The 24333-nt window shown below is 42.1% G+C and overlaps 1 protein-coding gene across 9 annotated transcripts in view; it reads right to left on the bottom strand.

Annotated features, from left to right (window-relative positions):
• Positions 1 to 24333, bottom strand: part of SUSD1 (sushi domain containing 1) — a 131413-nt gene that overhangs the window by 94123 nt on the left and 12957 nt on the right. For 7 of the 9 annotated variants that reach the window (XM_027615702.2, XM_027615701.2, XM_027615705.2 and 4 more), the window contains 3 exons: positions 21496 to 21651; positions 10874 to 11026; positions 10025 to 10204 (listed from right to left, as the gene is read on the bottom strand). In XM_027615702.2, the coding sequence (XP_027471503.2) occupies positions 10025 to 10204; positions 10874 to 11026; positions 21496 to 21651 (489 nt within the window). Of the gene's footprint in view, positions 1 to 10024; positions 10205 to 10873; positions 11027 to 11384; positions 11447 to 15581; positions 16623 to 21495; positions 21652 to 24333 lie in introns of those variants that run through there. The other 2 variants (XM_027615709.2, XM_027615708.2) reach the window with 2 other exon arrangements.

Genomic DNA, 24333 nt, shown 5'->3' with positions numbered 1-24333 from the left:
ATATGAAATTTCTTCTCAGCAACTCTGACTACTAGAACACAGTAGAATATTTACAGAAGCTATCTGAAGGAAATGGATTATGATGCTACCATTTCAGACTCAGCCAAATTCTACTTCATGTAAGAGTAAAAGAAAGTCATCTTCAGATATTTTGCAATTTTTTTAAATTCATATGTTTATCTTTTCTGAAAAAAACAAAACAAAACAAAACAAACTCCAGCCCAATAACAACACAGAAGAACCAGAATAAATATCTTAAGAAAAGTAGAAGACAGGTTTTAGAAGAAACACTAGCAAGCAATGAAATCAGCATGTTGTGCAGGTTAAGTCTCCATAACCATTTAAATGTGACTGGAGAGCTTGATACAACTAGTAGTAAAGGATTCTATAACAAAAAGTTGAACACTGTAAAAAAAAAAAGAATTTGAAAATAAAATTCCAAATTATTTCAAAAACTCTGAGCAATGAGGCAAAGGGAAGAAACGAACATGTCAAATTCCTCATGCAGTCATGGGGAGTTCATAGATACAATTTTATTCAAGAAAGCATAATAAATCTAAAATAAGGAGGCCATAATCATTCCAAATGTAGCCGAGAGTCCCAGTTATACCCGAATACAGAGAAAAAATATATATAACTCCTGGTATTCATTCTGATTTTTAGTGTTCTCCCCAATCTGTAGAAAGCCAAGAATATCAGGCACTCTTGACATACAGGCTTTTAAAATATAAGTGTGAGGCGCCTGGGTGGCGCAGTTACATTAAGCATCTGACTCTCGGTTTCAACTCAGGTCCTGATCTCAGGGTCTTGAGATCAAGCCCTGTGTTGGGCTCTGTGCTCAGCATGGAGTCTGCTTGAGTTTCTCCCTCCCTCTCCCTCTGCCCCTCCTGCTTGTGCTCTCTCTCTCTCCCTCTCTCTCTCCCTCTCTCAAATAAATCTTTTTTAAAAAATAAAATTTAAGTGCATTTATTGAGATAAAGAACTCCAGATAGAGAAAATGGTATGATCTGTTTCCAACTCCCCATCAACTATTCTTGGCCTTAGAAACAGGTAGCTTCTCTTAAATGAGCTTCCGATGAAGAACTGGTGGATTTAATGGAACTGCACATGCCTCCATCCCACTATGAATGCTTGGTCTGTTGCAGAACCCCAGAGTTCTTTCCCTGAGGGAGGCCTCCCAGAGCAGGCTTTCATCTGTTGTCATTGATGTTCTCATGAGAACATCAATACAAAAGCTCAACCTACATGGCTCTGAGATTTTTTTTTTTAAGATTTTTATTGATTTATTTGACAGAGAGAGAGCACAAGCAGGAAGAGCAGCAGAGGGGGAGGGAGAAGCAGGCTCTCCACTGAGCAGGGAGCCCAATGTGGGGCTTGATCCCAGGACCCTGAGATCATGACCTGAGCCAAAGGCAGATGCTTAACCGACTGAGCCACCCAGGTGCCTCAGCTCTAAGATTTTAAAAGAAGAGTTAGTTTCTGGCCAATGCAGAATCACATCATAAGCAGTTATGGGACCAGAACCAGGTGGTCATTTCATAAATTCTCCAACCCTGCCCACCTCACAAGTCCCGTATTTGCTCAGGGACTTATTCCCTTTTCATATGTGTTTACCAGACACAAGGGCTACCTCACCATGTTTTTCGCAGCATCAAACCTTTAGAGATTATCAACAGGCCCAAAACACTGCAGGACAAGAGTATATTTTGTGTGTACCTGGGCAACCAACCGAATAGGTGGTTAATGTTTCATAAAGCTGCCCAGTCATTGTTGACATCTAAAATATTTTCTAATTAAAGCCAGAGTTCAGTTATAGCAGGAAATAGAGGGAACAGCAGTGAAGAGGTTGAGGGTGTAGGTTTATGTAGGTTTATGGACCTTGAAGCTGGAATTCTAAACAGCACACTGGAGAGGTTTCGGAAGGAACCCAGTGATAGATCACTGGATTAAGGGAGAAGCACAGATTCTAAACGTATACGAGTACAGAAGATACCTAAATTGGCTTCCATCCTTGGACGTGACCAAGAATAATGGAAGGTGTGTAAAAATATAAGATTTTTTTAATTAATACCAAAAATATTAATTTGGGAGTTGATGAGAGATCAGTAGCTTGGTCTCTAGGGCCTACAGTTCAGAGACTCAGGGAGTTGCCCAGGAGTGGGCAACCATGACTCTGTGAGTTCCCATACCATAGCTACTCAAGTTGGATAGTCCCTTAGTGAGAGACAGACAGGATTCTAGCATGGCTTGGATTAAACACATGGTTCGAAACGGTAGCTGTACATCTGAATTGCCTAGGGAACTTGTAAAAAACACCCATGCTGGTGGCTCACAGCCTCTCCCCTTACCCAGAGATAATTCTTCCGAATCAGTAGTACTGAGTTGGGTTCTTGGCATCCACATTTCTACAAGGTTCCAAGTTTGATTTTTATGCACACACTCAGCTCAGAACCTAAATTAAATACTGGGATGAATAGCTACCATTTATCATCACATGCTTGAGGGTTTAATGTCTTTCTATGAATACATTATGTCTTCCCAGATATATGGCCAGTTTGTAAAGGACAGAATCTTTATTTGATCATCTCCTGCACCCCCACAATGCCTACTTAAAATAACACATTTTGCATAGTAAATACTCAATAAATAATTGTTCACTGATAGCTTGCTACTACTTTATTATTGTTCAAGATGTAATAAATGTTACTTTGATATGAAAAATGGCCCCTGAGGAAGGAAAGAGGCATCAGTAAATTGTAAGTATAAATAACAAGACAGGTATACATTACATTTGTTATCCAACAGAAGTAACTCACACCTACCAAACACCAAGTAGATGAAAGTGGCGTAAAAGACTCACAAAAACTAATATCAGTTTTGCACCAGGGAATTCTGGGAATGTTGTTCAAACCTCAATCATTTTAATCATAATAGCATTCATCAAAGTCCTACTAAATGTAAGTCTATTAGATACATACTATCTTATTTATTCCTCAAAGAAAACCTTGCAAGGTAGATGGTTTTTTTTCTCACATAGTTTATAGATACGAATATGGAGCTTAAGAGTCCCTAAGAGCTCCTAAGAGCTTAAGTCACGTTCAAAAGTCACACCACTAGTAAAAGATACAGCCAGTACTCAAGCCATGGGATATATGACCCCAAAGTCCAGGTCCATTAAATCTGGGGAGGCTCACCATGAAGGGGTTCAGTCTAGGCCCTGATTAGGCCTGAGCTTAGAAGTTAGCTAAAACCTCAGGAGAAAAGGTCGCATAAAGGAGCATTCAAATCAGTATGGAAGAGTTCTTTAACAACTCCCTCTTCCGAATCTTGTCTCCCACAGCTTTTCCAGAGCAAGATAGTTGCTGGAAACAGACTTACCCTTACATCTGTGCGATACCCTGAAGCCTTCTTAGTACGGACATTTAAACCCGTAACATGGGGCTCTGTCAAGGTCTGGCCTGGCACATGGCCCTGTCACAGATATTCCCATCATGCTTAAGAGAGATGGCAACCAGTGCCATTTCTACTCAGACCAAAGGGTACCCAAGGAAGCAGGTGGATACTATCAAGAAATACTCCAAAATCAATCCAACGGAGGCTGCAATAGGTGGTAATAAAAATATGGTTCTACACGAAATGCCCAAAGTTCTCACTATCACAAGGAAATAAGCCATTTTAAAACAGTTTATAACCAAAGGAAAGAAAAAAATAAGGAGCACAAATTTGCATCACATATGCATTAGGGGTGTTCATTTAAGCACACATTTCTCTGGCTAATTATATTGTGAAGGAACAACATTTGGATACGTATCAGCAATACAGTCAACTAATTATGAACACAGCTGGGATTTTTTTTTTAAGATTTATAAGATTTATTTATTTACTTATTTGAGAGAGAGGGCAAGCACACAAGTAGGGGGAGGAGCCGAGGGAGAGAACCCCCAAGCAGGCTCCCCACAGAGCATGGAGCCTGATGGGGAGCTGGAGCTCACGTCCCGGGGAGCACGACCTGAGTGGAAACCAAGAGTCAGATGCTTAACCGTCTAAGCCACCCAGGCGCCCCCATGGCGGAATTCTTCCTTACCATCCTACTATCTGTGATTTTATTCAAATAATCAACTTCAAAACAGGTCTCCCTGCGGGGGGGGGGGGGGGGGGGGGGGGGCGAGGCGGGGGGAATGTGCTGTGCCAGTTTCAAGGACCACATTCATACTGTAACTCTGTTTCATATCTTGGAGGTAAAAAAGTTTATCCACACTACAGGCTTTACTATTCAACCCAAGAAAATATTCCAGAAGGAAATCTGTTTGATGCAAGGCATAGGCAATTTATGGCATCTAATCAACAACTGGCTGTGTCACCATGTCATCCCCATTGGCTACTTCTCCTGAGAAACATCAGCACAATAATGTGATTGATTTCAGAAATAACATAGTCATAGAAGGCTTCATCTAGGACTGTTTTAGAGAGCAATAAATACCAAGCTGAGAAAGAAAAAAAAAAAAAAAGACCAATAATGTCCATAAATTGAGGCAGACGTTTTGCCAACTGCCAGGGGAATGAATGATAGACCTATTCCACATGCTGATATTGACTCAGGAAAAGTCTTCCCAGAGAAATAAACTATGAGCTGGAAAGCTCTGGCAGAGGAGCAGAAACAAGTATGAAAACCGAAGAAAATCATATTAAAGTCAGCTTTCATTTACACAATAACAGAAATGTCTCTGTTGTGCTTTAGAATCAAAGCAGAATTACAGATCACCTAGAAGTCAGCGGGATGGGCCAGGTTGTAAGGGTCCAAAATGTCTAGGCAGATTAACACCAGAGTCTCCACTATACTCATGTTCTGGATCAGATAATTCAGCACTTACACCTATATTTTCTTCATTTGCTTCATTTGGAAAAATGTCCTTTTCCCCCCTTAATGGTAAGTTCTCCATGGGATACACCTACACCCCATATTTTTAGACTATCCCCTGCAATCATGTGAGTTATTAATATTATTACGAACATTAATCCTTGTGATGTGTATAAGAAATACAACCTAAGGAATGGGGCTGAAAAATGTAACCTTATGACAAAGTTTCACGTACTTTATGCCACGCTCGTAATTTGGCCACATGTAGTTAGAGCCTCATTCCAGGATCATCTGAGCACTGAATTCCATATATCATAAATGTGGGGGGTTGGAATCTAGCATCTCAGTATGTGGCAACTTGCATGTAGAAAATTTTATTACAATCATCAGAGGAAGATGGGAGGGTTGTACTATGCCATGAAGCACATTCTCAAGGATAGCTTATTAGCTGTGGTAACTAAGCTAATGAGCTCATTAGTAGCAAAAAGTCCACTCGGCCTGAAGGCAGTAGAAAAAAAATAGTAATCATAACTTTTTGATGTATTTTGTATCCTCAAGTCTTCCATGAACTTTAGCCTCGACAAACAATACATTTCCTTCAGATCATATTCATAGAAGCTCACTTGGAAGAAGAAAAAAATTCCATTTCACGTAACAACACTTATTGCCAACAAACAGCGTCTACTATGAAAAGAGCTAGAATCTGAAGACTTTGGAAACTGTAGGGGTGACAGGCTAGGTGAAAGCATGAGAGCTGGAAAGAAAAAAAGTGTTTATCAGTGTAATCTCTTATTAGGATCTTCCATTTGTAGAGGTGATGATGGTTGTTGACGCTTTGGCACATGAATCTTTTTTCCAAAAAATAACATTAAAACTCTTCATTTTAATACTCTACTGGTAAGCAGAACACTTGGATTGAAAACTAATAAATGAGGTAACGTGAAAGCTGGAGAATTTTAGACCTTCTTCTTCTATGGTGGGAGGTTTCACAAAGATCTTACATTTTTGTTGGAGAGACACTACCTGCGCTCCCCGCTAGATCATGATCCTCTCATCAGGAGGGTGAATACGTATCAGGCAGCTACTTTGCATCAAGCACAGCACCATGTGCTTTCTATCATTATCTCATTAAATTGTCAGGATGGAAACAATCTTATCCCCTTCTGCAGAAGGAAACTGGAGTTGAGAGAAGGTTAGGGCTGGTTCTGGAATTCCCAAGTGGTGCAGCCAAAACTCACACAGTCTTTCTGATTCTAAGGCTCCCGCTCCCCCACCTCACGGCAGTCTTCTAACTAGGGTCATCGTTCATCCTGCACACGCCAGTGACCCCAACCATTTGTAAGTGACATATTTTAATGGCATTTACTCGACAAAAGGATAACGCAAGAGATTTGTTGCATGCAGCCAGGAAATCAATGCAGTTTTCCTACATGTTTTAAAAGATCAGTATGTGGTGAGGTGCCCAAAAATCTGCTTCGAATGATTGCCCAGAACACAAAACACAAACACAAGGTATTTGTGGGCTGGCCCTGTGTCTACCCTCACCCTTGGCAGGCACCAGGCGTCAATCTCTCCTGCCAGGTCTTGATGTGAACCTTCTCCACAGCCCGACTGAAAATTCCGAGACAGCAGTGCAACAAACCTTGTCCGCCGCCCTTCACCTGAATGCCCTAATTTGTGTTCCAACTTATGTCAAAACTTTTTCAAAAGTGCTCAACTTGGCAGGGATGAGATGGAGCTCTGCTGCGAGAACCTCAAAAGGTGAAGAGTTGACTCCACAACAATACATATTCTTCGGGGTGGGTCCCGGACCACGCTGCGTAACTGTGTAAGCGTGTACTCCCAGGCCCTCCAGCTTTTCCTCGGTGCCTCCCACCTCCAGCACTCACAAGGGTTGCTTCCACATGGAATCTGCCTTCTAGAAAGTGCTTTGGGTCCTCATCTTGATACATAAACTAGTGACACGAGGTAAGTCACCTCCTCTCTCTGGTTCTTAATGGGAAATAATACCCACTATTCGTTGTAAATAGAATATATGTGAAATGAGAAACAACCTATTAACCACCTCAGAAGGCATTTCAAAAGATCAGATGAGACAATGTTTACAGAAAACCTTGTCAACCTTAAAGCGCTGGCCACCTTTAGAGAAGCAAGCTCTGCTATTAGTAGATGTTAGAAACCATGGCCCATCCTCATTAACCAACTCAAAGGAGAAACTCTGAGGCCCACTTGGATGGGGACTCATGTCACGGGGTCCTGGCCATGGCGGCAGAGCCTCCAGGGGCCCGGGAATCGGGGAGGAGGCAAACAACGGGATGCACCAACTGCACCTTCTCTGGTAGGGCAGTCTGTGAAATGGGACACAAAAGCTGGGTCTGTAACACACAGCTGCTCCCTTTCCAAGTACCTGCTCCTCAGCAACATCCAAGTTCACAGTTTGCTAGTGTTGTTAGCGGAATTCCCAATTCCTGTGGCTTTATACCTCTGGGCTGAAAATACCGTGCAGGCTGGCATGCGGCCGGGCTTCTGGAGCCCCAGGATGATGAAGGATAAATATGAAGGGGTGTGCTCAGAGGAGCAGACACAGCCTTGAGACGTGGCCATGTGGTGACGCGGGGGAGGAGGAGGAGGGTGTCAGCCGGCAGACGGAGCAGTTATTAGAGGAGGGAAAAAAGAAGTGAAGATCTTCCAAATAACAGTTCTTTGGGGAATGTAACAAGTACTCTCCTCTAAATTAACTTTCTCCATTCTCAGTCCAATAATCCAGATGACTACTGGTTCTCGAATTCACACAAACTCTTTTATTGGGGTTTTCCTATATAAATCCTTAGGGAGTTATTTGATATGCATTATGGCACATTTTAATCTAAGTTCTGCATTTTAATTGATCCACTGAAAGATAATGTGAGAACTAAAATGTACTTTTAGAATTTCTTAACCCCCAGGATGATAATTAAGTATTAAAATGTGTTTAGAACCTGAATCGCAAATCAGAACAGCACAAGAATTAACTTAGCCAAGCACATCACTGAGATTTCCCAGCTATGCAGTAAATTCAGTGAAAACTGTTTCCTTTTTTCCAAAATGGAAACAGCTTTGTTACTGTGTCTAATGCATTTAAAATTCTTTCAGTACAGAAAGAATATCAAATATGAAAATCATCCAGGATCCCCCCCAGTGGAAGTTACCACTGGTAAACATATTTTGATGTATCACCTTCTAAACTTTTGTAAGCATATATGTGCATATGAGCTTTTTCAAAATTAATGTCATGTTATTCATATAGTTGATAACACAGTAATATACTATTAAGGCTAACCTATGTCAATAAATATTATTTTCCAATGTAATTTTTATTGGCTACGTAATATTCCATTTCATGTATATGCCATAATTTATTTAACCAATCTCCTCTTGAGAGACATTTGGGATTGTTTCCAATATTTCACTTATAAACAACTACAACTACAGAAAATTATAAATATGAGTGCTTTCTACTTCTCTCCATAAATAAGTTTGAAAATCTGGGTAAAATAGATGATTTTCTAGGAATATGTAAATTACCAAAATGGACACCAAAAAGGATAGGAAAATTATACCAGTAAGTTTAGGATTTTTTAAAATAGCCCAAGGACTACCTCTCCAAAAAAGCCACATCCAGATAATTTGCAAGTGAAATCTCCCAAGCCTTTAAAAATTCTATTTAGAGTAATCCAGAGAAAGAAGAAAGAAATTCTTTCACATTCTTTTTTTAAAATTTAGAATAATACTGACACCAAGCCCAACAAAAATGGCATAGAAAAAAGAAAATAAACCAACCTCACTTCTGAATAGCAATGTAAAATTTCTAAATAAAATTTAGCAAATATAATCCAGATAAAAAGAATAAAAAACCAAAGACCCAGAAGACTCCATTCCAGATATTAGTATGTAAGATCATTATCAGAAAATCTAATAATATAACCTTACCATATGACTTGTTTAAAGCAGAAACATATATGATCACTCTAACACATGTCTAAAAGATGTGATAAAAGTAACTCATTTCTGATTTTTTTTTTAAGCCCTAGTAAAGTAAGAATAGGTAGAGGTTTCCTTAAGATTATGTCATGCCAGGGGGGGCGCCTGGGTGGCTCAGTTGGTTAAGCGACTGCCTTCGGCTCAGGTCATGATTCTGGAGTCCCGGGATCGAGTCCCACATTGGGCTCCCTGCTCAGCAGGGAGTCTGCTTCTCCCTCTGACCCTCTTCCCTCTCATGCTCTCTATCTCTCATTCTCTCTCTCTCAAATAAATAAATAAAATCTTTAAAAAAAAAAGATTATGTCATGCCAGGGGTGCCTGGGGGCTCAGTTGGTTGAGCACCAGACTCTTGATTTTGGCTCAGGTCATGATCACAGGGTCCTAGGATCAAGCCCCAAGTCAGGTTCTGAGCTCAGCACGAAGTCTGCTTGAGATTCTCTCTCTCCTTCTCCCTCTGCCCCTCTGCCCCGACGCATGCACATGAGCTTTCTCTCTTTCTCTCTCTCTCTCTCTCTCTCTCAAATAAATAAATAAATAAATAAAGTCTTAAAAAAAAAAAGAATACAACCTCTGAAACCAGAATTCCTGGGTTCAAGTTCGGCTCTATCACTAGCTGTATGACCTTGAACAGATTACTTCATTTCTCCATGCCTCACCTTTCTCATCTGTAAAATGGGATAATAACAGTACATACTCATAGGGATCCTGTAAGGTAAGTGCTTAGAACAGCACTTGGCACATAGCACTGGATTAGTGTGCATAAGAATATAAGTAGATATCCATAACATCAAGGAGCCAAGACCATGAACAAATAATGAAAAACTAAAACCATTGCCATGAAAGTCATGACTAAGAAAAGAATACTCAAAGTCAACACTACTATTTAAATTGTTCTGAAAATACTAACCAAGTGGGTCAATCAGGAGAAACCTAACTTTTATAAATGTAGAAAAATAAAAGATGGAATTAATCATGATTAACTATTCCTGAAAATACCAAGAGAATCAACTGAATGCCTATTAAGGACAACAGGAATTTACTGGATCTATTTCATTCATTCACTACCCTAAAGAGAAATTTAGAGAGAACTATGAAAACAATCTCAAAATGACAGAAGCTGGGAACCTGAACCTTTTGAAAACTCACCTTGGCAATTTAATTTTGGGGACTCCCATGTGCCCAAGGCAGTGCAGCTTGAAACTGTATCTTCCGGGCCACTGAAAAATCCTTCTTTGCAAGCATAACGAACCTGGCTGCCAAGCCTAGAAGTATAATTTCCGACGATAAAGCCATCTGGGACCTCAGGAGGGGTGCCACAGTCTATTTCTGAAAATAAATTAACGTCAAATTCACTAGTATGTGAATATGAATTTTCAAAAATCATCTCTCTCCACCTCTACCCCATCATTCCCTTTCCCTCCACACACACCTGAGCGATATTTTACATAGACTGGTTCATTTCCATTTTGACTTCTGGGCATGTTTCCAATGATTATCTCTATTCAACCTTCTGGCTTTCCATAGGAATAGCATCTACACATGCACAAAGCTGATGGGATTTGGCAGTCAACCTTCACAAATTCACACTAGTTAAAGAGAAGCCTACCCCAGCAAAGTAAAAAATCTGAATTGCAAAATACCTTCAGATATATATGGCTTTGTAGTTTTCAGAGTCACTTTTCTGTTGCTGGTCCTTACCAGGGCAGCTATGTTTACCCTCTAAAATCAGGTTTAATAGGAGAATATCTATTAACTACTAAAAATCCCAGAAGTTTACTAATTGTAGCTTCTAAAAAATATATATATAAGATAGCCAGCCCCTTCTATCTTGTAATATTGACTTTATTTCATAGGTTGTACAGATGCACAAAGGAATAGATAATCTCCACTCATATCCCCAACAGAGGCCCCACAGACGCAGGCTCAGAGCAGGAGAAAGTCATCTGAGAACAGAATCCCACTTTCAGAAAGCTCCCTTCTTTGGCAGAAACCCACCTGTGCATGACGTGGCGTCTCTGGTAGGGTGGAAAGGCTCAGGTCCATTCTTTGGCAAGTATCCATCCATACAGTAGCATTCGAAACTTCCGTAAGTGTTCACACACCGTCCTCCTTGCTTGCACAGGCCGGAAACCTCACACTCATCTACATCTTGAGACCCAGATATAAGAAGGGAGAGAAAAAAGAGAAAAAGGGAAACACAGGGGCAGAGGGGCATTGGAACAGCCATTACTCACATTTTCAATCTACCCTTACAAAAATGGATGCATTTGTTTGCAATGGCATCATGAATTTTATTTCGTTCTTCAAAGATTCTTTTCATATACCCTTTATGCCATCAGTACTAAAAGGTGTTCAATAAATACTTGTCGATGTGTTTTGGAAATTTACAAAAACCAACGACCATCACGAACTCTCTGACATCCAACAAAGTGAGCCCCAAAAAAGTATGCTGAAAAAAGTTCAATCACTACAAAATAAGGATGTCCTCTACCTCATACTAAAATACCTGAAGGATGGGGCACCTGGGTGGCTTAATCTGTTAAGCGTCCAACTCTTGGTTTCGGTTCAGGTTGTGATCTCAGGGTCATAAGATCAAGCTCCTCATCGGGCTCCATGCTGGGCGTGAAGACTGCTTAAGATTTCTCTCTCTCTCTCCCTCTTCCTCTGCCCCTCCCCTGTCCCTCTCTTTAAATAAATAAATAAATAAATAAATAAATAAATACCTGAAGTAGAACTCCAAATATAAAACAATTTAAACCAGAGTGAAAAATGCTTTCTAGCTCATGAGCATAGGATGGTGAGGCAGGTAGTAAGAGGAAAATTCAGAAGGGTCTCACTAATTTTACCAAGATTATAAGAACTTAAGACAAGCTTCGAGAAGAAAAAGACATGCCCCTTGGCAGACTTTGCCCCTAGACTTCCAAAAGTATCAGGTACAGCGGTCAAAACCACACAGTAATTCAGAGACTGGAGAAGAAACCTCTCTGCCAGTTAGCAGATTTTTTTCCCCCAGAAATGACTTAGAGAACAAAACTAAAACTTTAGGAATTCCGTCAGAGTCATACAAACACCAATTTCACCTAGAGAAAAAAAATACCTTAAGTGAAATGGGACTTTTCCCAGGACACTTACAAGAACCATGGCGGGGGGCAGGGGAGCAAAGAACAGGGAGTAGCAAGACTGAAGAAATCCTGGTTGTTACCAGGCTCTGGGATTTTAAAGGCCAGTAATTTTGGAAGGACCAATATAAAGTGGCCAGTATTCTATTTTGCCAGGTAAAGAGTGTTTTGTTTTGTTTTCCAAAACCTACTAACACCATAATTCCACAAAAGAAGGAAGAAAATAATATCAGAACCCTTTTAAGTTTGTGATTTTATTAAAATTCACTATAGTCTCCTTTTTGTGTGGTTTTTGGTCTTGACCATGAACTCCTCATCACTCACTGATTATTGTTTAGGTGGCAGTGATTCATTGAATTGCTGAAAGAGCCCATACAAGCTAACAATTTTGATAAACCTATGTCTTTAATGCAGCAAACTTTGGGGAAAATCTGGGAGATGATCTCTAAAGATGGTGGCCATCTCTTGGGGATTCAAGAGGGGAATCCATTCCGCCACCACCCCGCCTTGGGTTGGTCTCGAGACTTGCTTTGGACAACAGAATGCAGCAGAAGTTAATGCTATGCCTTCTGTGAACCTAATCTTGGAAACGACTGGCACTTCCTCTCTCCCTCTGTTGGAATACAGTGGCCATGGTGTCAGGAAATCTAAGCTATCATGCTTGGGAGAGAAGCCACTCAGGGGACACCCTGAAGTTGAGATGCCACGTGAAGAGAGAGACCACATGGAAAACTAAGGTGTCCTGGCTGATAGTCAGCATCAAGGCCCTAGAATGTGAGAGAGACCTTCTTTTACCTACCAGCCCAGCCCAGCCACCAGCTGAATGTTTCCACATGAGTGAGAGAACCACCTAGGCATGGAACTGTGAGTACTAATAAATTGTTGTTATAAGCCATTAAATGGGGTGGAGGGCTGGCGCGGGAAGTACCATTATGCAGTAATAGATGACCAAAACACTCTTGACATATAAAGAGATGCAGGAGTCCAAATGAGATTAAGAGGATACTGTAATCGGGTGCCTGGCTGGCTCAGTTGGTAGAATGTGTGACGCTTGATCTCAGAGTTGTGAGTTCAAGCCCCACACTGGGTGTAGAGATTACTTAAAAATAAAATCTTAAAAAAAAAAAAAAAAAGAGGATACTGCAATCAATGAAAAAAAGAGGGGAACTTCTGAAAAAAACAATGAGATCTTGGAAATTAAAAGCAAAATATGAACGCCAAAAATAAAAACCAAATAGAGGCATTGAATAATAGGTTGGTTGCTGCTGGAAAATAAATTTGCAAATTCCAACTTAAAGAATTCTCCAAAAGCACATAGAAAAGGAAATTATACGAGACAGAAGCTATAGGACAATAAACAATATAAGGACAGATCCAGAATATGTAATATTCACTTAAGAGGAATTGCAGGGGGCACCTGGGTAGCTCAGTCAGTTAAGTGTCCGACTCTTAGTTTTGGTTCGGGTCATGATCCCCGGGTCGTGGGACTGAGCCCCAAGTCAGGCTCCATGCTCAACACGGAGTCTGCTTGAGATTCTCTCTCCCTCTGCCCCTCCCTCTCGTGTTCACTCTCTTTCTCTCTCTCTCTAAACTAAATAAATAAATCTTTATTAAAAATTAATATCAAAGGGAAAATTTCCTCTGCTTATGTATTCACTTCCAAACAGCCTTTTGAGGTGACAGGCGTTAATGATGAAAAGTGAAAGTCATTCTGAATTTCATGGAATAAAAGAAAATCTATGAAATGAGAGAGAAAGGAATGGTTATCTATGAAGAAAAGAACACCAAAAGAACACCAACCTGACCTAGGACTTCTTGTCTGAAACACCAAATAGTAATGGAATATTTACAGAGTTCTAAGGAAAAGGGAGCAAGACACAGTACTATAGTTAAGTCAACAAATGACATTTTAGAACATGAAGGATCTCAGAAATTATACTATTGACATTTCTTTTTTTTAATTTTTTTTTTTTTTAAGCAGACTCCACACCCAGCACAGAGCCCAACTCGGGGCTCAAACTGAGAACCGTGAGATCAAGACCTGAGCCAAGATCAAGAGCTGGAAGCTCAACCAACTGAGCCACCCAGGCACCCCCTGACATTTCTTTTCTGAAAAAGATTTTGAAAAATATTCAAGCCAGTGAAAAACATCAGAATAAATCATGTCAAGAAAGGGAAAACATAATTTAAAACAAGACAAAGAGGTAAGAAATAAAACCAATAAAAACTCAGTTAAACAATTGTTGATAACAGGGCGCCTAGGTGGCTCAGCTGGTTAAGCACCTGCCTTCAGCTCAGGTTATGATCTCAGGGTCCTGGGATCGAGCCCCGCATCAGGTTCTCTGCTCAGCAGGGAGTCTGCTTCTTGCTCTCACTCTCCTTCTGTGCTCTCCCTCTCTCTCTCTTTCTCTCAAATAAATAAATAAAATCTTTAAAAAAAAAAACAAAGTTGTTGATAATAAAATCATGGGGTTTTGGGTAATAGTTAACAGGATTCTTAAAATATAAATAATATGAAATAAAATCAATCTCAATCCAGCACAAACTTTAGAGATGATTTCAACCCTGCAGGATCCAACATGTGTTCCTAGAATTGGATCCATCATTTCAGCTTATCAAGATTCTGTATTCCAAGTGGGAGTTTGTAAAATGTGTACATATACCTTTGACACAGTAATCATCTTCCAGCCTGCCCATCTGCCCCAGGCTCTTCAAAAGACAGTGATTGGGAATAAATGGAATTTTCTGTAGATTTCTAAAAACAGGCAGTACCAGTACAGGGCAAAAATGTGGCTAGGTAGCAATGGTAGGAAAAAAGACGGAGTTTTTAGATATTGATCAGCTCTGTATGAGTCACTACAGTCATTAATCACTTTGCTTTGTGTCCAGTCATTCAACAACCTAATAAAAATGATTGTTATAACGAGTGCTAATCCCAGGGACTCCTGTGTGTCATCTGACACATGGCAGCCACTGTTCTACACACTTCATTATTTATTACTAATTATTTTCATCTTATTCTGCACAATAACCCCATGAGGTAGATGCTATTATTATCCCCATTTTACAAAGGAAGTACATGAAGCACAGAGTGGGTAAGTAAGTACACTGAAATCACACAGGTTAAGTGGTGGGAAAGCCAGACTTGGAAACCATGTATGTGGCTCCAGGACCACTCCCTTAACCACTAGCCACACTGTGTCTCCCACTACAGTCACACTGTACCATCATCCAATCAATAATTCCGTCTTGTCCACAGACAATATCAAAGATATCCATTGTCTTAATGAAGTCTAGAAGTACCTACCATCTATCCCTAAGATCAGTGACATGATTTTTGACTTTTAATGCCCCGCTACCTCTTAATGTTCACAAACCGTCCCTTTTCTAACCTATTCTAGAATCTTGGCTGGGTAAACATATTAAGCTCATTAGAATAACTTCTCCATGTGGTGGATTCCTTGGGGCCTCCAAGGTTAGAACATGTTTGCTTGGGAAGGAAAAACGCTCTGAGCAACTGAGCAACCTTAATAACATGCCTAACTAATCGAGGGGGAAATTTTCCCTTGCCCCATTGTACATACCGGACAATTTAACTTTATCCACAGCCAGAACAATTCCTTGCCAGAAAGTAGCAAAACTAGGCAGGACACGCTGACCTGGTCCCAGGGCCCTGATGTTCTATATTTACTTCTTTTCATCTAATAGCCTGGGTTTGAAAGTCAAACAGACCCAGGTTTGAGAACTGATTCTGCTATTTATTAGATGTACTCAGGTCTGTTCCTTAACCTTTCTAAACCACTTTTGTAAAATGAAGCTAATTAGGTCCTCGATGCATGTTGGCTAATACATGAATGGGCCTTGCCTCTCTACTGACTCAGTTCTCCCTGCAGCACAAGCCACTCCTTCAGAGTCTGCACTTAACCCTCAGTGTGACCATGAGCAACACCCTCACACACACACACACACACACACACACACACACACACACACACACACACACACACACACACACATACTCTCATGGGTTTCTTGGCTGAGGTCTGGGGAGGGGCCCCATGGCTTGTCCCCCTGGATCTGAATGCTCTTGGCCCAAATCCAAAAATCCATCTGGACGATCCTTAGCTAGAACAGGAGTGTCAAAGAGGCAAGGATTTAGCTTCGGCAGCCGTGCCAGAGAGGCGAGTTTCTGAACGCCCCATTACACACACGCTCTTGCCTGCAGAAGCCTTTAAAATCTGAAGACTCAGAATGGACTCAGCAATAAAAGTACAATGAAGAATTGTCACATTCATGAAAATGCTCTCACAGCCTGCTCTTCTCCCTGTAGCCAACTAATTACTAGTTCCTGCCGACTCCATGCAGGTGAGACAGAAATGACTTCCTCACATCTGGGGAAGTAACGTTACTGTTTCTTTCCTGCCATCTCGCATCCTCAAATGCCAAGTTCAGCTAAGAAGTCTGCATCTTAAGAAGCCATATTTAGAGGGACAGAAACACCCATTTAAAATCAAGACTGTTAGGGCGCCTGGGTGGCTCAGATGGTTAAGCGTCTGCCTTCGGCTCAGGTCATGATCCCAGGGTCCGGGGGTCGAGTCCCGCATCGGGCTCCCTGCTCCTTGGGAGTCTGCTTCTCCCTCTGCCTCTCTCTCTCTCTCTCGGTCTCATTAATAAGTAAAATCTGAAAAAATAAATAAATAAATAAATAAAAAATAAAAATAAAATAAAATCAAGACTGTTAAATTCGCATAATTCATTGCTAATGTCCGGTGTTGGCAAAGATGTGAAGACATGAAGACCTTCATGAAATGACTAGTGAGAGAGAATATTGGTGTGAACTTTTTGGAAGACAGTCTGTCATGATGTACCAAAAAGTAACAATGTGTAGGTATACCTTCGACACAGAAATTATTTTCCAGAATTTATAACAAGGAATAATTATCTGCAAGGATGTAGGTACAAGGATGTTCATTATACCATTTCTTATGATAGCAAAAAAAAAAAAAAAAACCCACAAAAAACAAAACAAAACAAAAAAAAAACAGAACAACCTCGGGCGCCTGGGTGGCTCAGTTGGTTAAGCAACTGCCTTCAGCTCAGGTCATGATCCTGGAGTCTCAGGATCGAGTCCCACATCGGGCTCCCTGCTCAGCGAGGAGCCTGCTTCTCCCTCTAACCCTCCCACCTCTCATGTACTCCCTCTCTCTCTCATTCTCACTCTCTCAAAATAAATAAATAAATCTTAAAAAAAAAACAAAACAGAACAACCACAAGAGGGGAAAAAATGATCAGTTAAGTAACACCATACAGCCACATAATAAATTCCGTGTAGTTAATATATAAGGTATTATATATCTATCTCTATATTACCTTTTAAGTGTTATCATTTATACTTAAAAAGTACTGATCTTTTTTTTTTTAAGATTTATTGTTTATTTGAGAGAGAGAGAGTAGGGGAGGGGCAGAGGGAGAGAATCTTCAAGCAGACTCCCGCTGAGCATGGAGCCCAACTCAGGGCTCAATCTCACAGCCCATGAGATCACGACCTGAACTTAAATCATGAGTCAGACACTTAACCGACTGAGCCACAAAGGTGCCCCCCAAAATGTACTGATCTTAAGTGTACAGTTCATGAGTTGTGAAAATCTCGTACAAACCATGTAGCCAACATCCAAAACAAGAGATAGAACATTCCATCATCCAGCAAGTTCCCTCATGTTTCTTTCCAGCCAATCCCCCGCCCCCGCAAACAACCACTTCTTTTTTTAAAAGAAAGATTTTACTTCTAAGTAATCTCTACACCCAACATGGGGCTCAAACTTACAACCCCAAGATCAAGAGTCACATGCTCTACCAACTGAGCCAGCCAGGTGCCCCAAATAACCACCTTTTGATTTCTATCACTATAAATTATTTTTGCCTATACTTTACATAAATGGACTCTCCTAATGCATTTAAGGGAAGGGTGCTTTGGTTTAACCATCTTCTGATTCAGAGTGTTTGATCTCTCTCTCCTTCCTAGGACCTGGAGCACTAGTGGGGGCCTGAAGCCATCACCCACCACCATTAGAAACCTAACTAAGCAGGAGTCAAGGGGATTCCACAGGGAAAATAGTCAAGAAGCCATTGGTTATGAGCAGTGTCCTGAGAAGTGGGAAGCAATAACCCCCCAGGACACTCTTCCTTAGGTTTATCTTTCCTTGTTTCTTCCTTCTTTCAGGGTAGTAAAACATGACACTTTTGGAGTAAAACCCAGCTAAAACAAAGGATTAGGATTTGGGGAGCAAAATCCCACTTGGAGAGAGCACTGGGGGAAACCTCAGGACAGCTGCAAGTCCGTTGAGCAATACCCCACACAGAGCCAGCAGAATCCCAGCAGGACGACACGTTTGTGTCTGAGCCCACAGCAGGCTGCTCCGGGACCTGAAACAACAGGGCAGCTGAGAAGCTTGTGAGCAAAGGCTCACATGGAAAACAGGCTCCTGATCTGGGAGAGGGATTTACATCCAGGAACGAAGGGGTTTACTTCACCACAGGCAGACCTATGGGGCACAGGATCTGAGCAGAAGGTTCCAGAAACTGATGAAGGGCAAGGCATTCACTCTCTCTAGATTCTTTTTTTTTTCCCCCATTTCCTAGTCAAGGCTGAAATGCTGTTACATTTCTCTAGAAGAAATGGCATCAGGCCCTTGATACTGCAGGAAATGAGCTGACGAAAAAGAAGGCTGCAGCCGCCATCAGGGTCAAGTTGGATTCCCAAGACTTGGGGAATTCAAAGTTGAGAAAAGGCATTTTGCAGTTCTCAGCAGATGTGGTAGGGCCACGCCTCCTTGGAGTCAGGCTGATAGGGAGGTGACAGCCCCAGGCCTGCTCCCACACCAGTTTCATCTCTCTCCCACCCCGTTCACGCTGGAAACGCCACTGACCTTCTCCCTCTGCCAAGCTGCCAGGAGCCCCAGAACTTGTTTGGGGGCAGCCCGGGGGGCAGGGCCAGGACATCTGCAAGCTCTCCAGAACTAGAACGCTTGCAACTGCATCATCATCTCTCGGGGACATCCAAAGAGGCCCACCTGCAAACAGCTCTGAAATCTGGCTTGGACTCTGCAAAGTACAACGAACACCCGGTCGCAGGAGTTCTTGTAATTCTGGAACCAGGATTCAGATCCTGTGGCTCCAGACAAACACCGGATAACCGCTGAGACCCCAAAACGTTCTAAGCCTCTGCCCCAGCTGAAGTCCACTGCTGTTCCTGTGGCAAGTGTGATGCTAAGAGACACTCAGTATCATCAAGAAAAGTCACCCATCAGCTTTCACGAAGTGATAGCCCGAGACCTCAAAAGGAGAGGTCACAAGAATGCCCTCAGATACGGGCCTTCTTTTGAAGTGATGGAGGTATTCTGAAATCAGATAGCGGTGGTTGTTGCACAACTTTGTGAATAGACTAAAAAACCACTGAACTGTATACCTTGACAGAGTGAATTTGATGGCATGCAAACTATATCTCATAAAAAAGAAAAAAGGGTCACTAAATAATTACAAGTAGAAGAAAGAGAAGCAGAGTCGAGATCAAGATTTTGTTCTTGGCTCTTATTAGGCTGACATCTCTTTGGCCCTTGCATAAAATATTTCTTTCTTCTTCTCCTCCTCCTTCCTCTTTCCTCCTTCGTATTTTTTTAAAGTCAAATGCATCCTTGGGAACTCGAGTGATAGATACAGTGATAAACGTTTTTCCCCAGCAAACTCCTGCAGCCTTGAAAACACAATTTCGGGTATCATGTCCTCCAGAAAGTTCTCTGATCCCTTCCCCACTTCCAAGATAAGAGCCCCCAAGGATTCCAGATTCCCTAAGTGCCCTTTGCTCACCTATGACTAACACTTTATACGGAAATTAGCTGTCTGCCATCAGCTGCCACTGGCACTGCCTTGGCACACGGGAGGTACGTGAGAAATGTGTCTTGAACGAACTGAACACCCTATCATCATCTTGTCGGGCTTTTTAAAACTGGGCACGTGATGGGATGAGCACTGGGTGTTATACTGAACTGATGAATCATTGAACATTATATCAAAAACCAATGATGTACCATACCTTGGCTAATTGAATTTAAATTTAAAAAAATTTTTTAATTGATATGTTGTTTTTTTAACACATCTACTTTAATTCTGCAGCACTGCACTTCTGCAACCATATAACAAGCTATTTGCTACCGAAAACAACAGTATGTCATAAAATGTTTTCTCAGAGGGAATGCAGTTCATTCATGCCAAGAATAAATCAAGTGGACCCCGTGAGGGATTTCTACCTTGGTACAGGTCAAGAGGGAGAATGAATCAGAGCATCAGAATCCGTGCTTCCTGGTGGGTAAGGAGGTAAAACATGTTCTCTTCTCCCTTCCTTTTCCCCGAAAACCTTTAAATATCACAAAGCTTTTAAGCAGAGTCATTAAGTCTATGCAAAGCCATCCCAGAACCAGGAGTCTTCCTGCCTTTCCTCTTCCTTACTGTTCCTAGATTTTCTTAGAAAACCAAAGAGCTATAATGTCATGACATGCTGTAACACAAAGTTCAGCCAAGAGTTTCAGGGCCCACTGAAAATTAGGATTCTCGGGGCGCCTGGGTGGCTCGGTTGTTAAGCGGCTGCCTTCGGCTCAGGTCACAATCCCAGGGTCCTGGGATCGAGCCCCACATCGGACTCTCTGCTCGGCGGGAAGCCTGCTTCTCCCTCTCTCACTCCCCCTGCTTGTGTTCCCTCTCTCGCTCTCTCTCTCTGTCAAATAAATAAATAAAATCTTTAAAAAAAAAATTAGGATTTTGCCCACCCATTGTATTCAACCAACATGTGCCCAAAGCGTCAGAGCTGCTGAGATCCAAAACGTTGCCCTCCTTGCCCCGCTGATTCCTCTGAGAGGCAAGCCCCACCTCCAACCCAGCACCACTCTGAGCTCCCGGAAGCCAACATCACAATGCCCACCCCCGGGGCCTTAGTGCACAGTGTGCACCATGGGCAGCGCCAGAGTCACCCCAAGAACACTCCAGTTGGAGTTACAGAAACCTGCAGATGGTACACCATCTCTGAGAGCCCCTCCTTGTTTGGTAGAAAAATGTTCAAATGCACAGAACAAGAGAAAGAATATTCCAGTGAACTCCCACAGACCCACCCCCCACCCTCAAAACTAAACAACTCACAGTTTGTCAGTTAAGATCCTTTAGAGATCATAATAACACTGGATACCTCATAATACCCCTAGATACTTCAGCATGCATCTCCCAAAATGAGAATATCATCTCCAGTATCACGATGCCGTGATGCCAGCTAACAAAAGTAACAATAGTTTCCTAACACTAACTGAGTACTCAGTCCGAGTCCCAAATTTCCCTCATGGACCTTCTGAAAGGAGAGTCCCTCCCTTAAATGACACCCTGTCCCGGCCCTGCCCTCTCCCTCCTCCACAGGCCAGACACCTGTCCTGCCATCATGGTGGCCCCCTCCTCAAGTACCTGTGCAAAAGCTGCCATCATTGGGAATGAATGTTTTGTTGTTGTTTGTGGCTCGATATCCTTCTAGGCAAACACAGTAAAAGCCTCCGAGCGTGTTGTGGCAAGATGTGTGGTTTCCACAGACCACAGTGGCTCCAAACTGGCACTCGTTTTTATCTGTTGAAACATTGAGACAATGCACAGAAAGGGCTATCAATCCATACCATGTTCAGCAACCCAGACTGTTCTGTGCTATAGACTCGGGAGTTGCTATTCCGTGACAACATCTCAAGGGTCTATTTCCCCAGCCTCTTTTCTTTTCACAATGCTTCTCAGAATACAGTGCATGGGTCCCTTGTAGTCGTGCGCTAGGTGTATATGAAACCACAAGAGAGGGGCCCCTGGGTGGCTCAGTCAGTTAAGCAGCCAACTCTTGATTTCAGCTCAGTTCATGATCTCAGGGTCAGGAGATCGAGCCCCACATTGGGCTCTGCGCTGAGCACGAAGTCTGCTGAAGTTTCCCTCTCCCTCCGCGCCCCCCACCGCCCGCACACTCACGCTCGCTATAAAATAAATAAATAAAATCTTAAAAACACACACACACACACACACACAAGGGAAACCCAACATCTTAATCTGAACATCATCTTATTTGAAGATTGGGAGAAGGTGATTGCACATTCCCCCATCAACCGGGTGAATCTGTCATTATCTACTATTCCAGCTCTGTCTTCCAAGCTGCATATTGTGATTCTTTTTCAATTTCTCCATATTCAAAAAGATCTTGTGAAAGAAACAAATCCAGCAGCATCCCATTTTTCCAGCTCAGCTGGCCATTCTCTTGCTTTTTTCATGAAAGGCAGACTAGGACGATTTTGCATCCAGTGATTAACCGGAAAATTTGTTACTTCTGAGTTACCAGGAAACACAATGGAATTAGTGCTTAAGCCTCATCCGGGAGCAGAGCTAATATTGTGGCAGGAACAGTTCCTGCTAATCGTCAATGACCCATGTGAATAATATTAGTCACCCAGTGAGAAGGAGCTGAAGTATATGATGCCTGATGAGTCTGCAGAAGCCTGACCTGACTATTTTTAATTCAGTCATTTGACATAGATGTCAAATGAAAGTAAATCTCCCTCCTGTCTCTGTCCTGTAGCTCAGGGCTTAGCAAACTTTTTCTGTGAAGGGCCAGTCATAGGTCTCCAGTGGTAAGTGTTCACCCATGCTTCTGGAGCACAAAGCAACCACAGACAATAAGTAAACAAATGAGCAATATTGTCTTCCAATAAAACTCTATTTACAAAAACAGGCAGTGGCCAAATTTGGCCCGCAGGCCTCTGCTGACTCTGCTCTGGCCTCGACCATCAGAAGAACTCCTGTGACCAATTTCTTATGCATTCTTTCAGAGCTGATCTCTCCTGCTGGTGGTTTTGTTTTGTTTTGTTTTGGGGGGTGGGATCACCAACTTATGAAATGGAGTTTTTCTGATTGTTATTTAGTGTTTTACTATAGCATTGGTTCGCCTCTCACAATTGCACTCAATTCCTGCCAACTCAAAAGTACCCTTCTCAAAATCTGGTGTTCCTCCCCCCCCCCCATTTTCCTTACAGGTGTTACCTTTTTGGAAATGTAACTGAACATGGAACACACTTCACTGTTAACACTGTCTGTGATGAGATCTGCCTGGGAGCTGAGAGAAACAGCCCTCAAGCCACAGCCTGGCCAAGTGTCCAGCCCAGCTTAGGAGCACTGCATGGGGCTTTCGGACACAAGTCCTTGGCTGTTATTTCTGAGACAGGGCCTCCCCTGCAGACTTCACCAGAAGGGACAGTGGGTTTGTAGAGAATTCTACATTTCTGAGGTCCCTTGATTGCAGACCACGTTATAGCACGTGGGGCACACAGGTAATGTCACCTGTGACCTGTGGTGTGGTCTCAGAAGGCCACGTACTGGCGTAGGCAGTGTCTAGTGTCCGAGAGCAAGCACCACATAAATCAATAAGCCCCTTCCTCCCATTAAGAGAAGTTCCTCTTCAGAAGTCAAAGAGCAATCAAGAGTGTGGTGAGCTTCCGCAGGAGGGGGACTGCCTTTGGGGAGGGAGCAGAAAAGGTTTGTCCGTGCTCAATTCCAACCTCATTTCCAAGCCCCTGCTAGCAAGCCGCGGGAGGAGAGGGGTTCAAGAGATGCCTCAGGAACCTAGACTGTAGGGTAACCACAATTCTCCTGGATAGAATCCCAAAGAGAGAGGGTCAGTGGTGGCACAAATTCAGCCCGCAGGAACAGGCGATGGTGTGTGCCTGTGAAAGCTTGTATCTGTGAAGTAGAATATGACTTTTGGAGCTGGGAATTTTTATTTTTCTTTGGGAAGAAAAAAAATCCAAAGATATCACAAGGTTGTATACACTGTCAGTGTATAACTGCAAGGCAAACTATCAATATTTGTACTGCACATAACAAGGTTGCCGGGAGGATGCTGTGATTCTCCTAACCTTCACTATTATAAACGTGCCATGAGGTTTTCCCTCTCTCTGAATTGGGCTTGAACCTGGATACTGCCCGACTCTCACGGCACGGAGGAGACCATGAAGCCAAAAACTAATCTTAGATACCTCCTAAAGGTCTTTGTATTCCTTTAAGGCACCCAAGACCCCAAAGGGCTACAACTACAAAAAATTTTGAGAATGGATTCTGGTAGACCTAAGACTCAAAGCAGTACTACTTCACTAATTAGGCAAAAAGTCCAATAGGCAATTGTGTTTTGTTTTTCCTCAGGGTACTAATACAAATCATTTTCCATCAAAACAACCAAGAGAAATTAAGGAAGGCAATATTCACTCAAGTTGTTAAGTTAAACTC

The sequence above is a fragment of the Zalophus californianus genome, chromosome 13 (genome assembly GCF_009762305.2).
Source record: "Zalophus californianus isolate mZalCal1 chromosome 13, mZalCal1.pri.v2, whole genome shotgun sequence".
Classification (NCBI taxonomy): domain Eukaryota; kingdom Metazoa; phylum Chordata; class Mammalia; order Carnivora; family Otariidae; genus Zalophus; species Zalophus californianus.
Note: the sequence above shows the minus strand (reverse complement) of the source record. Positions and strands in the feature narration are given on the sequence as shown.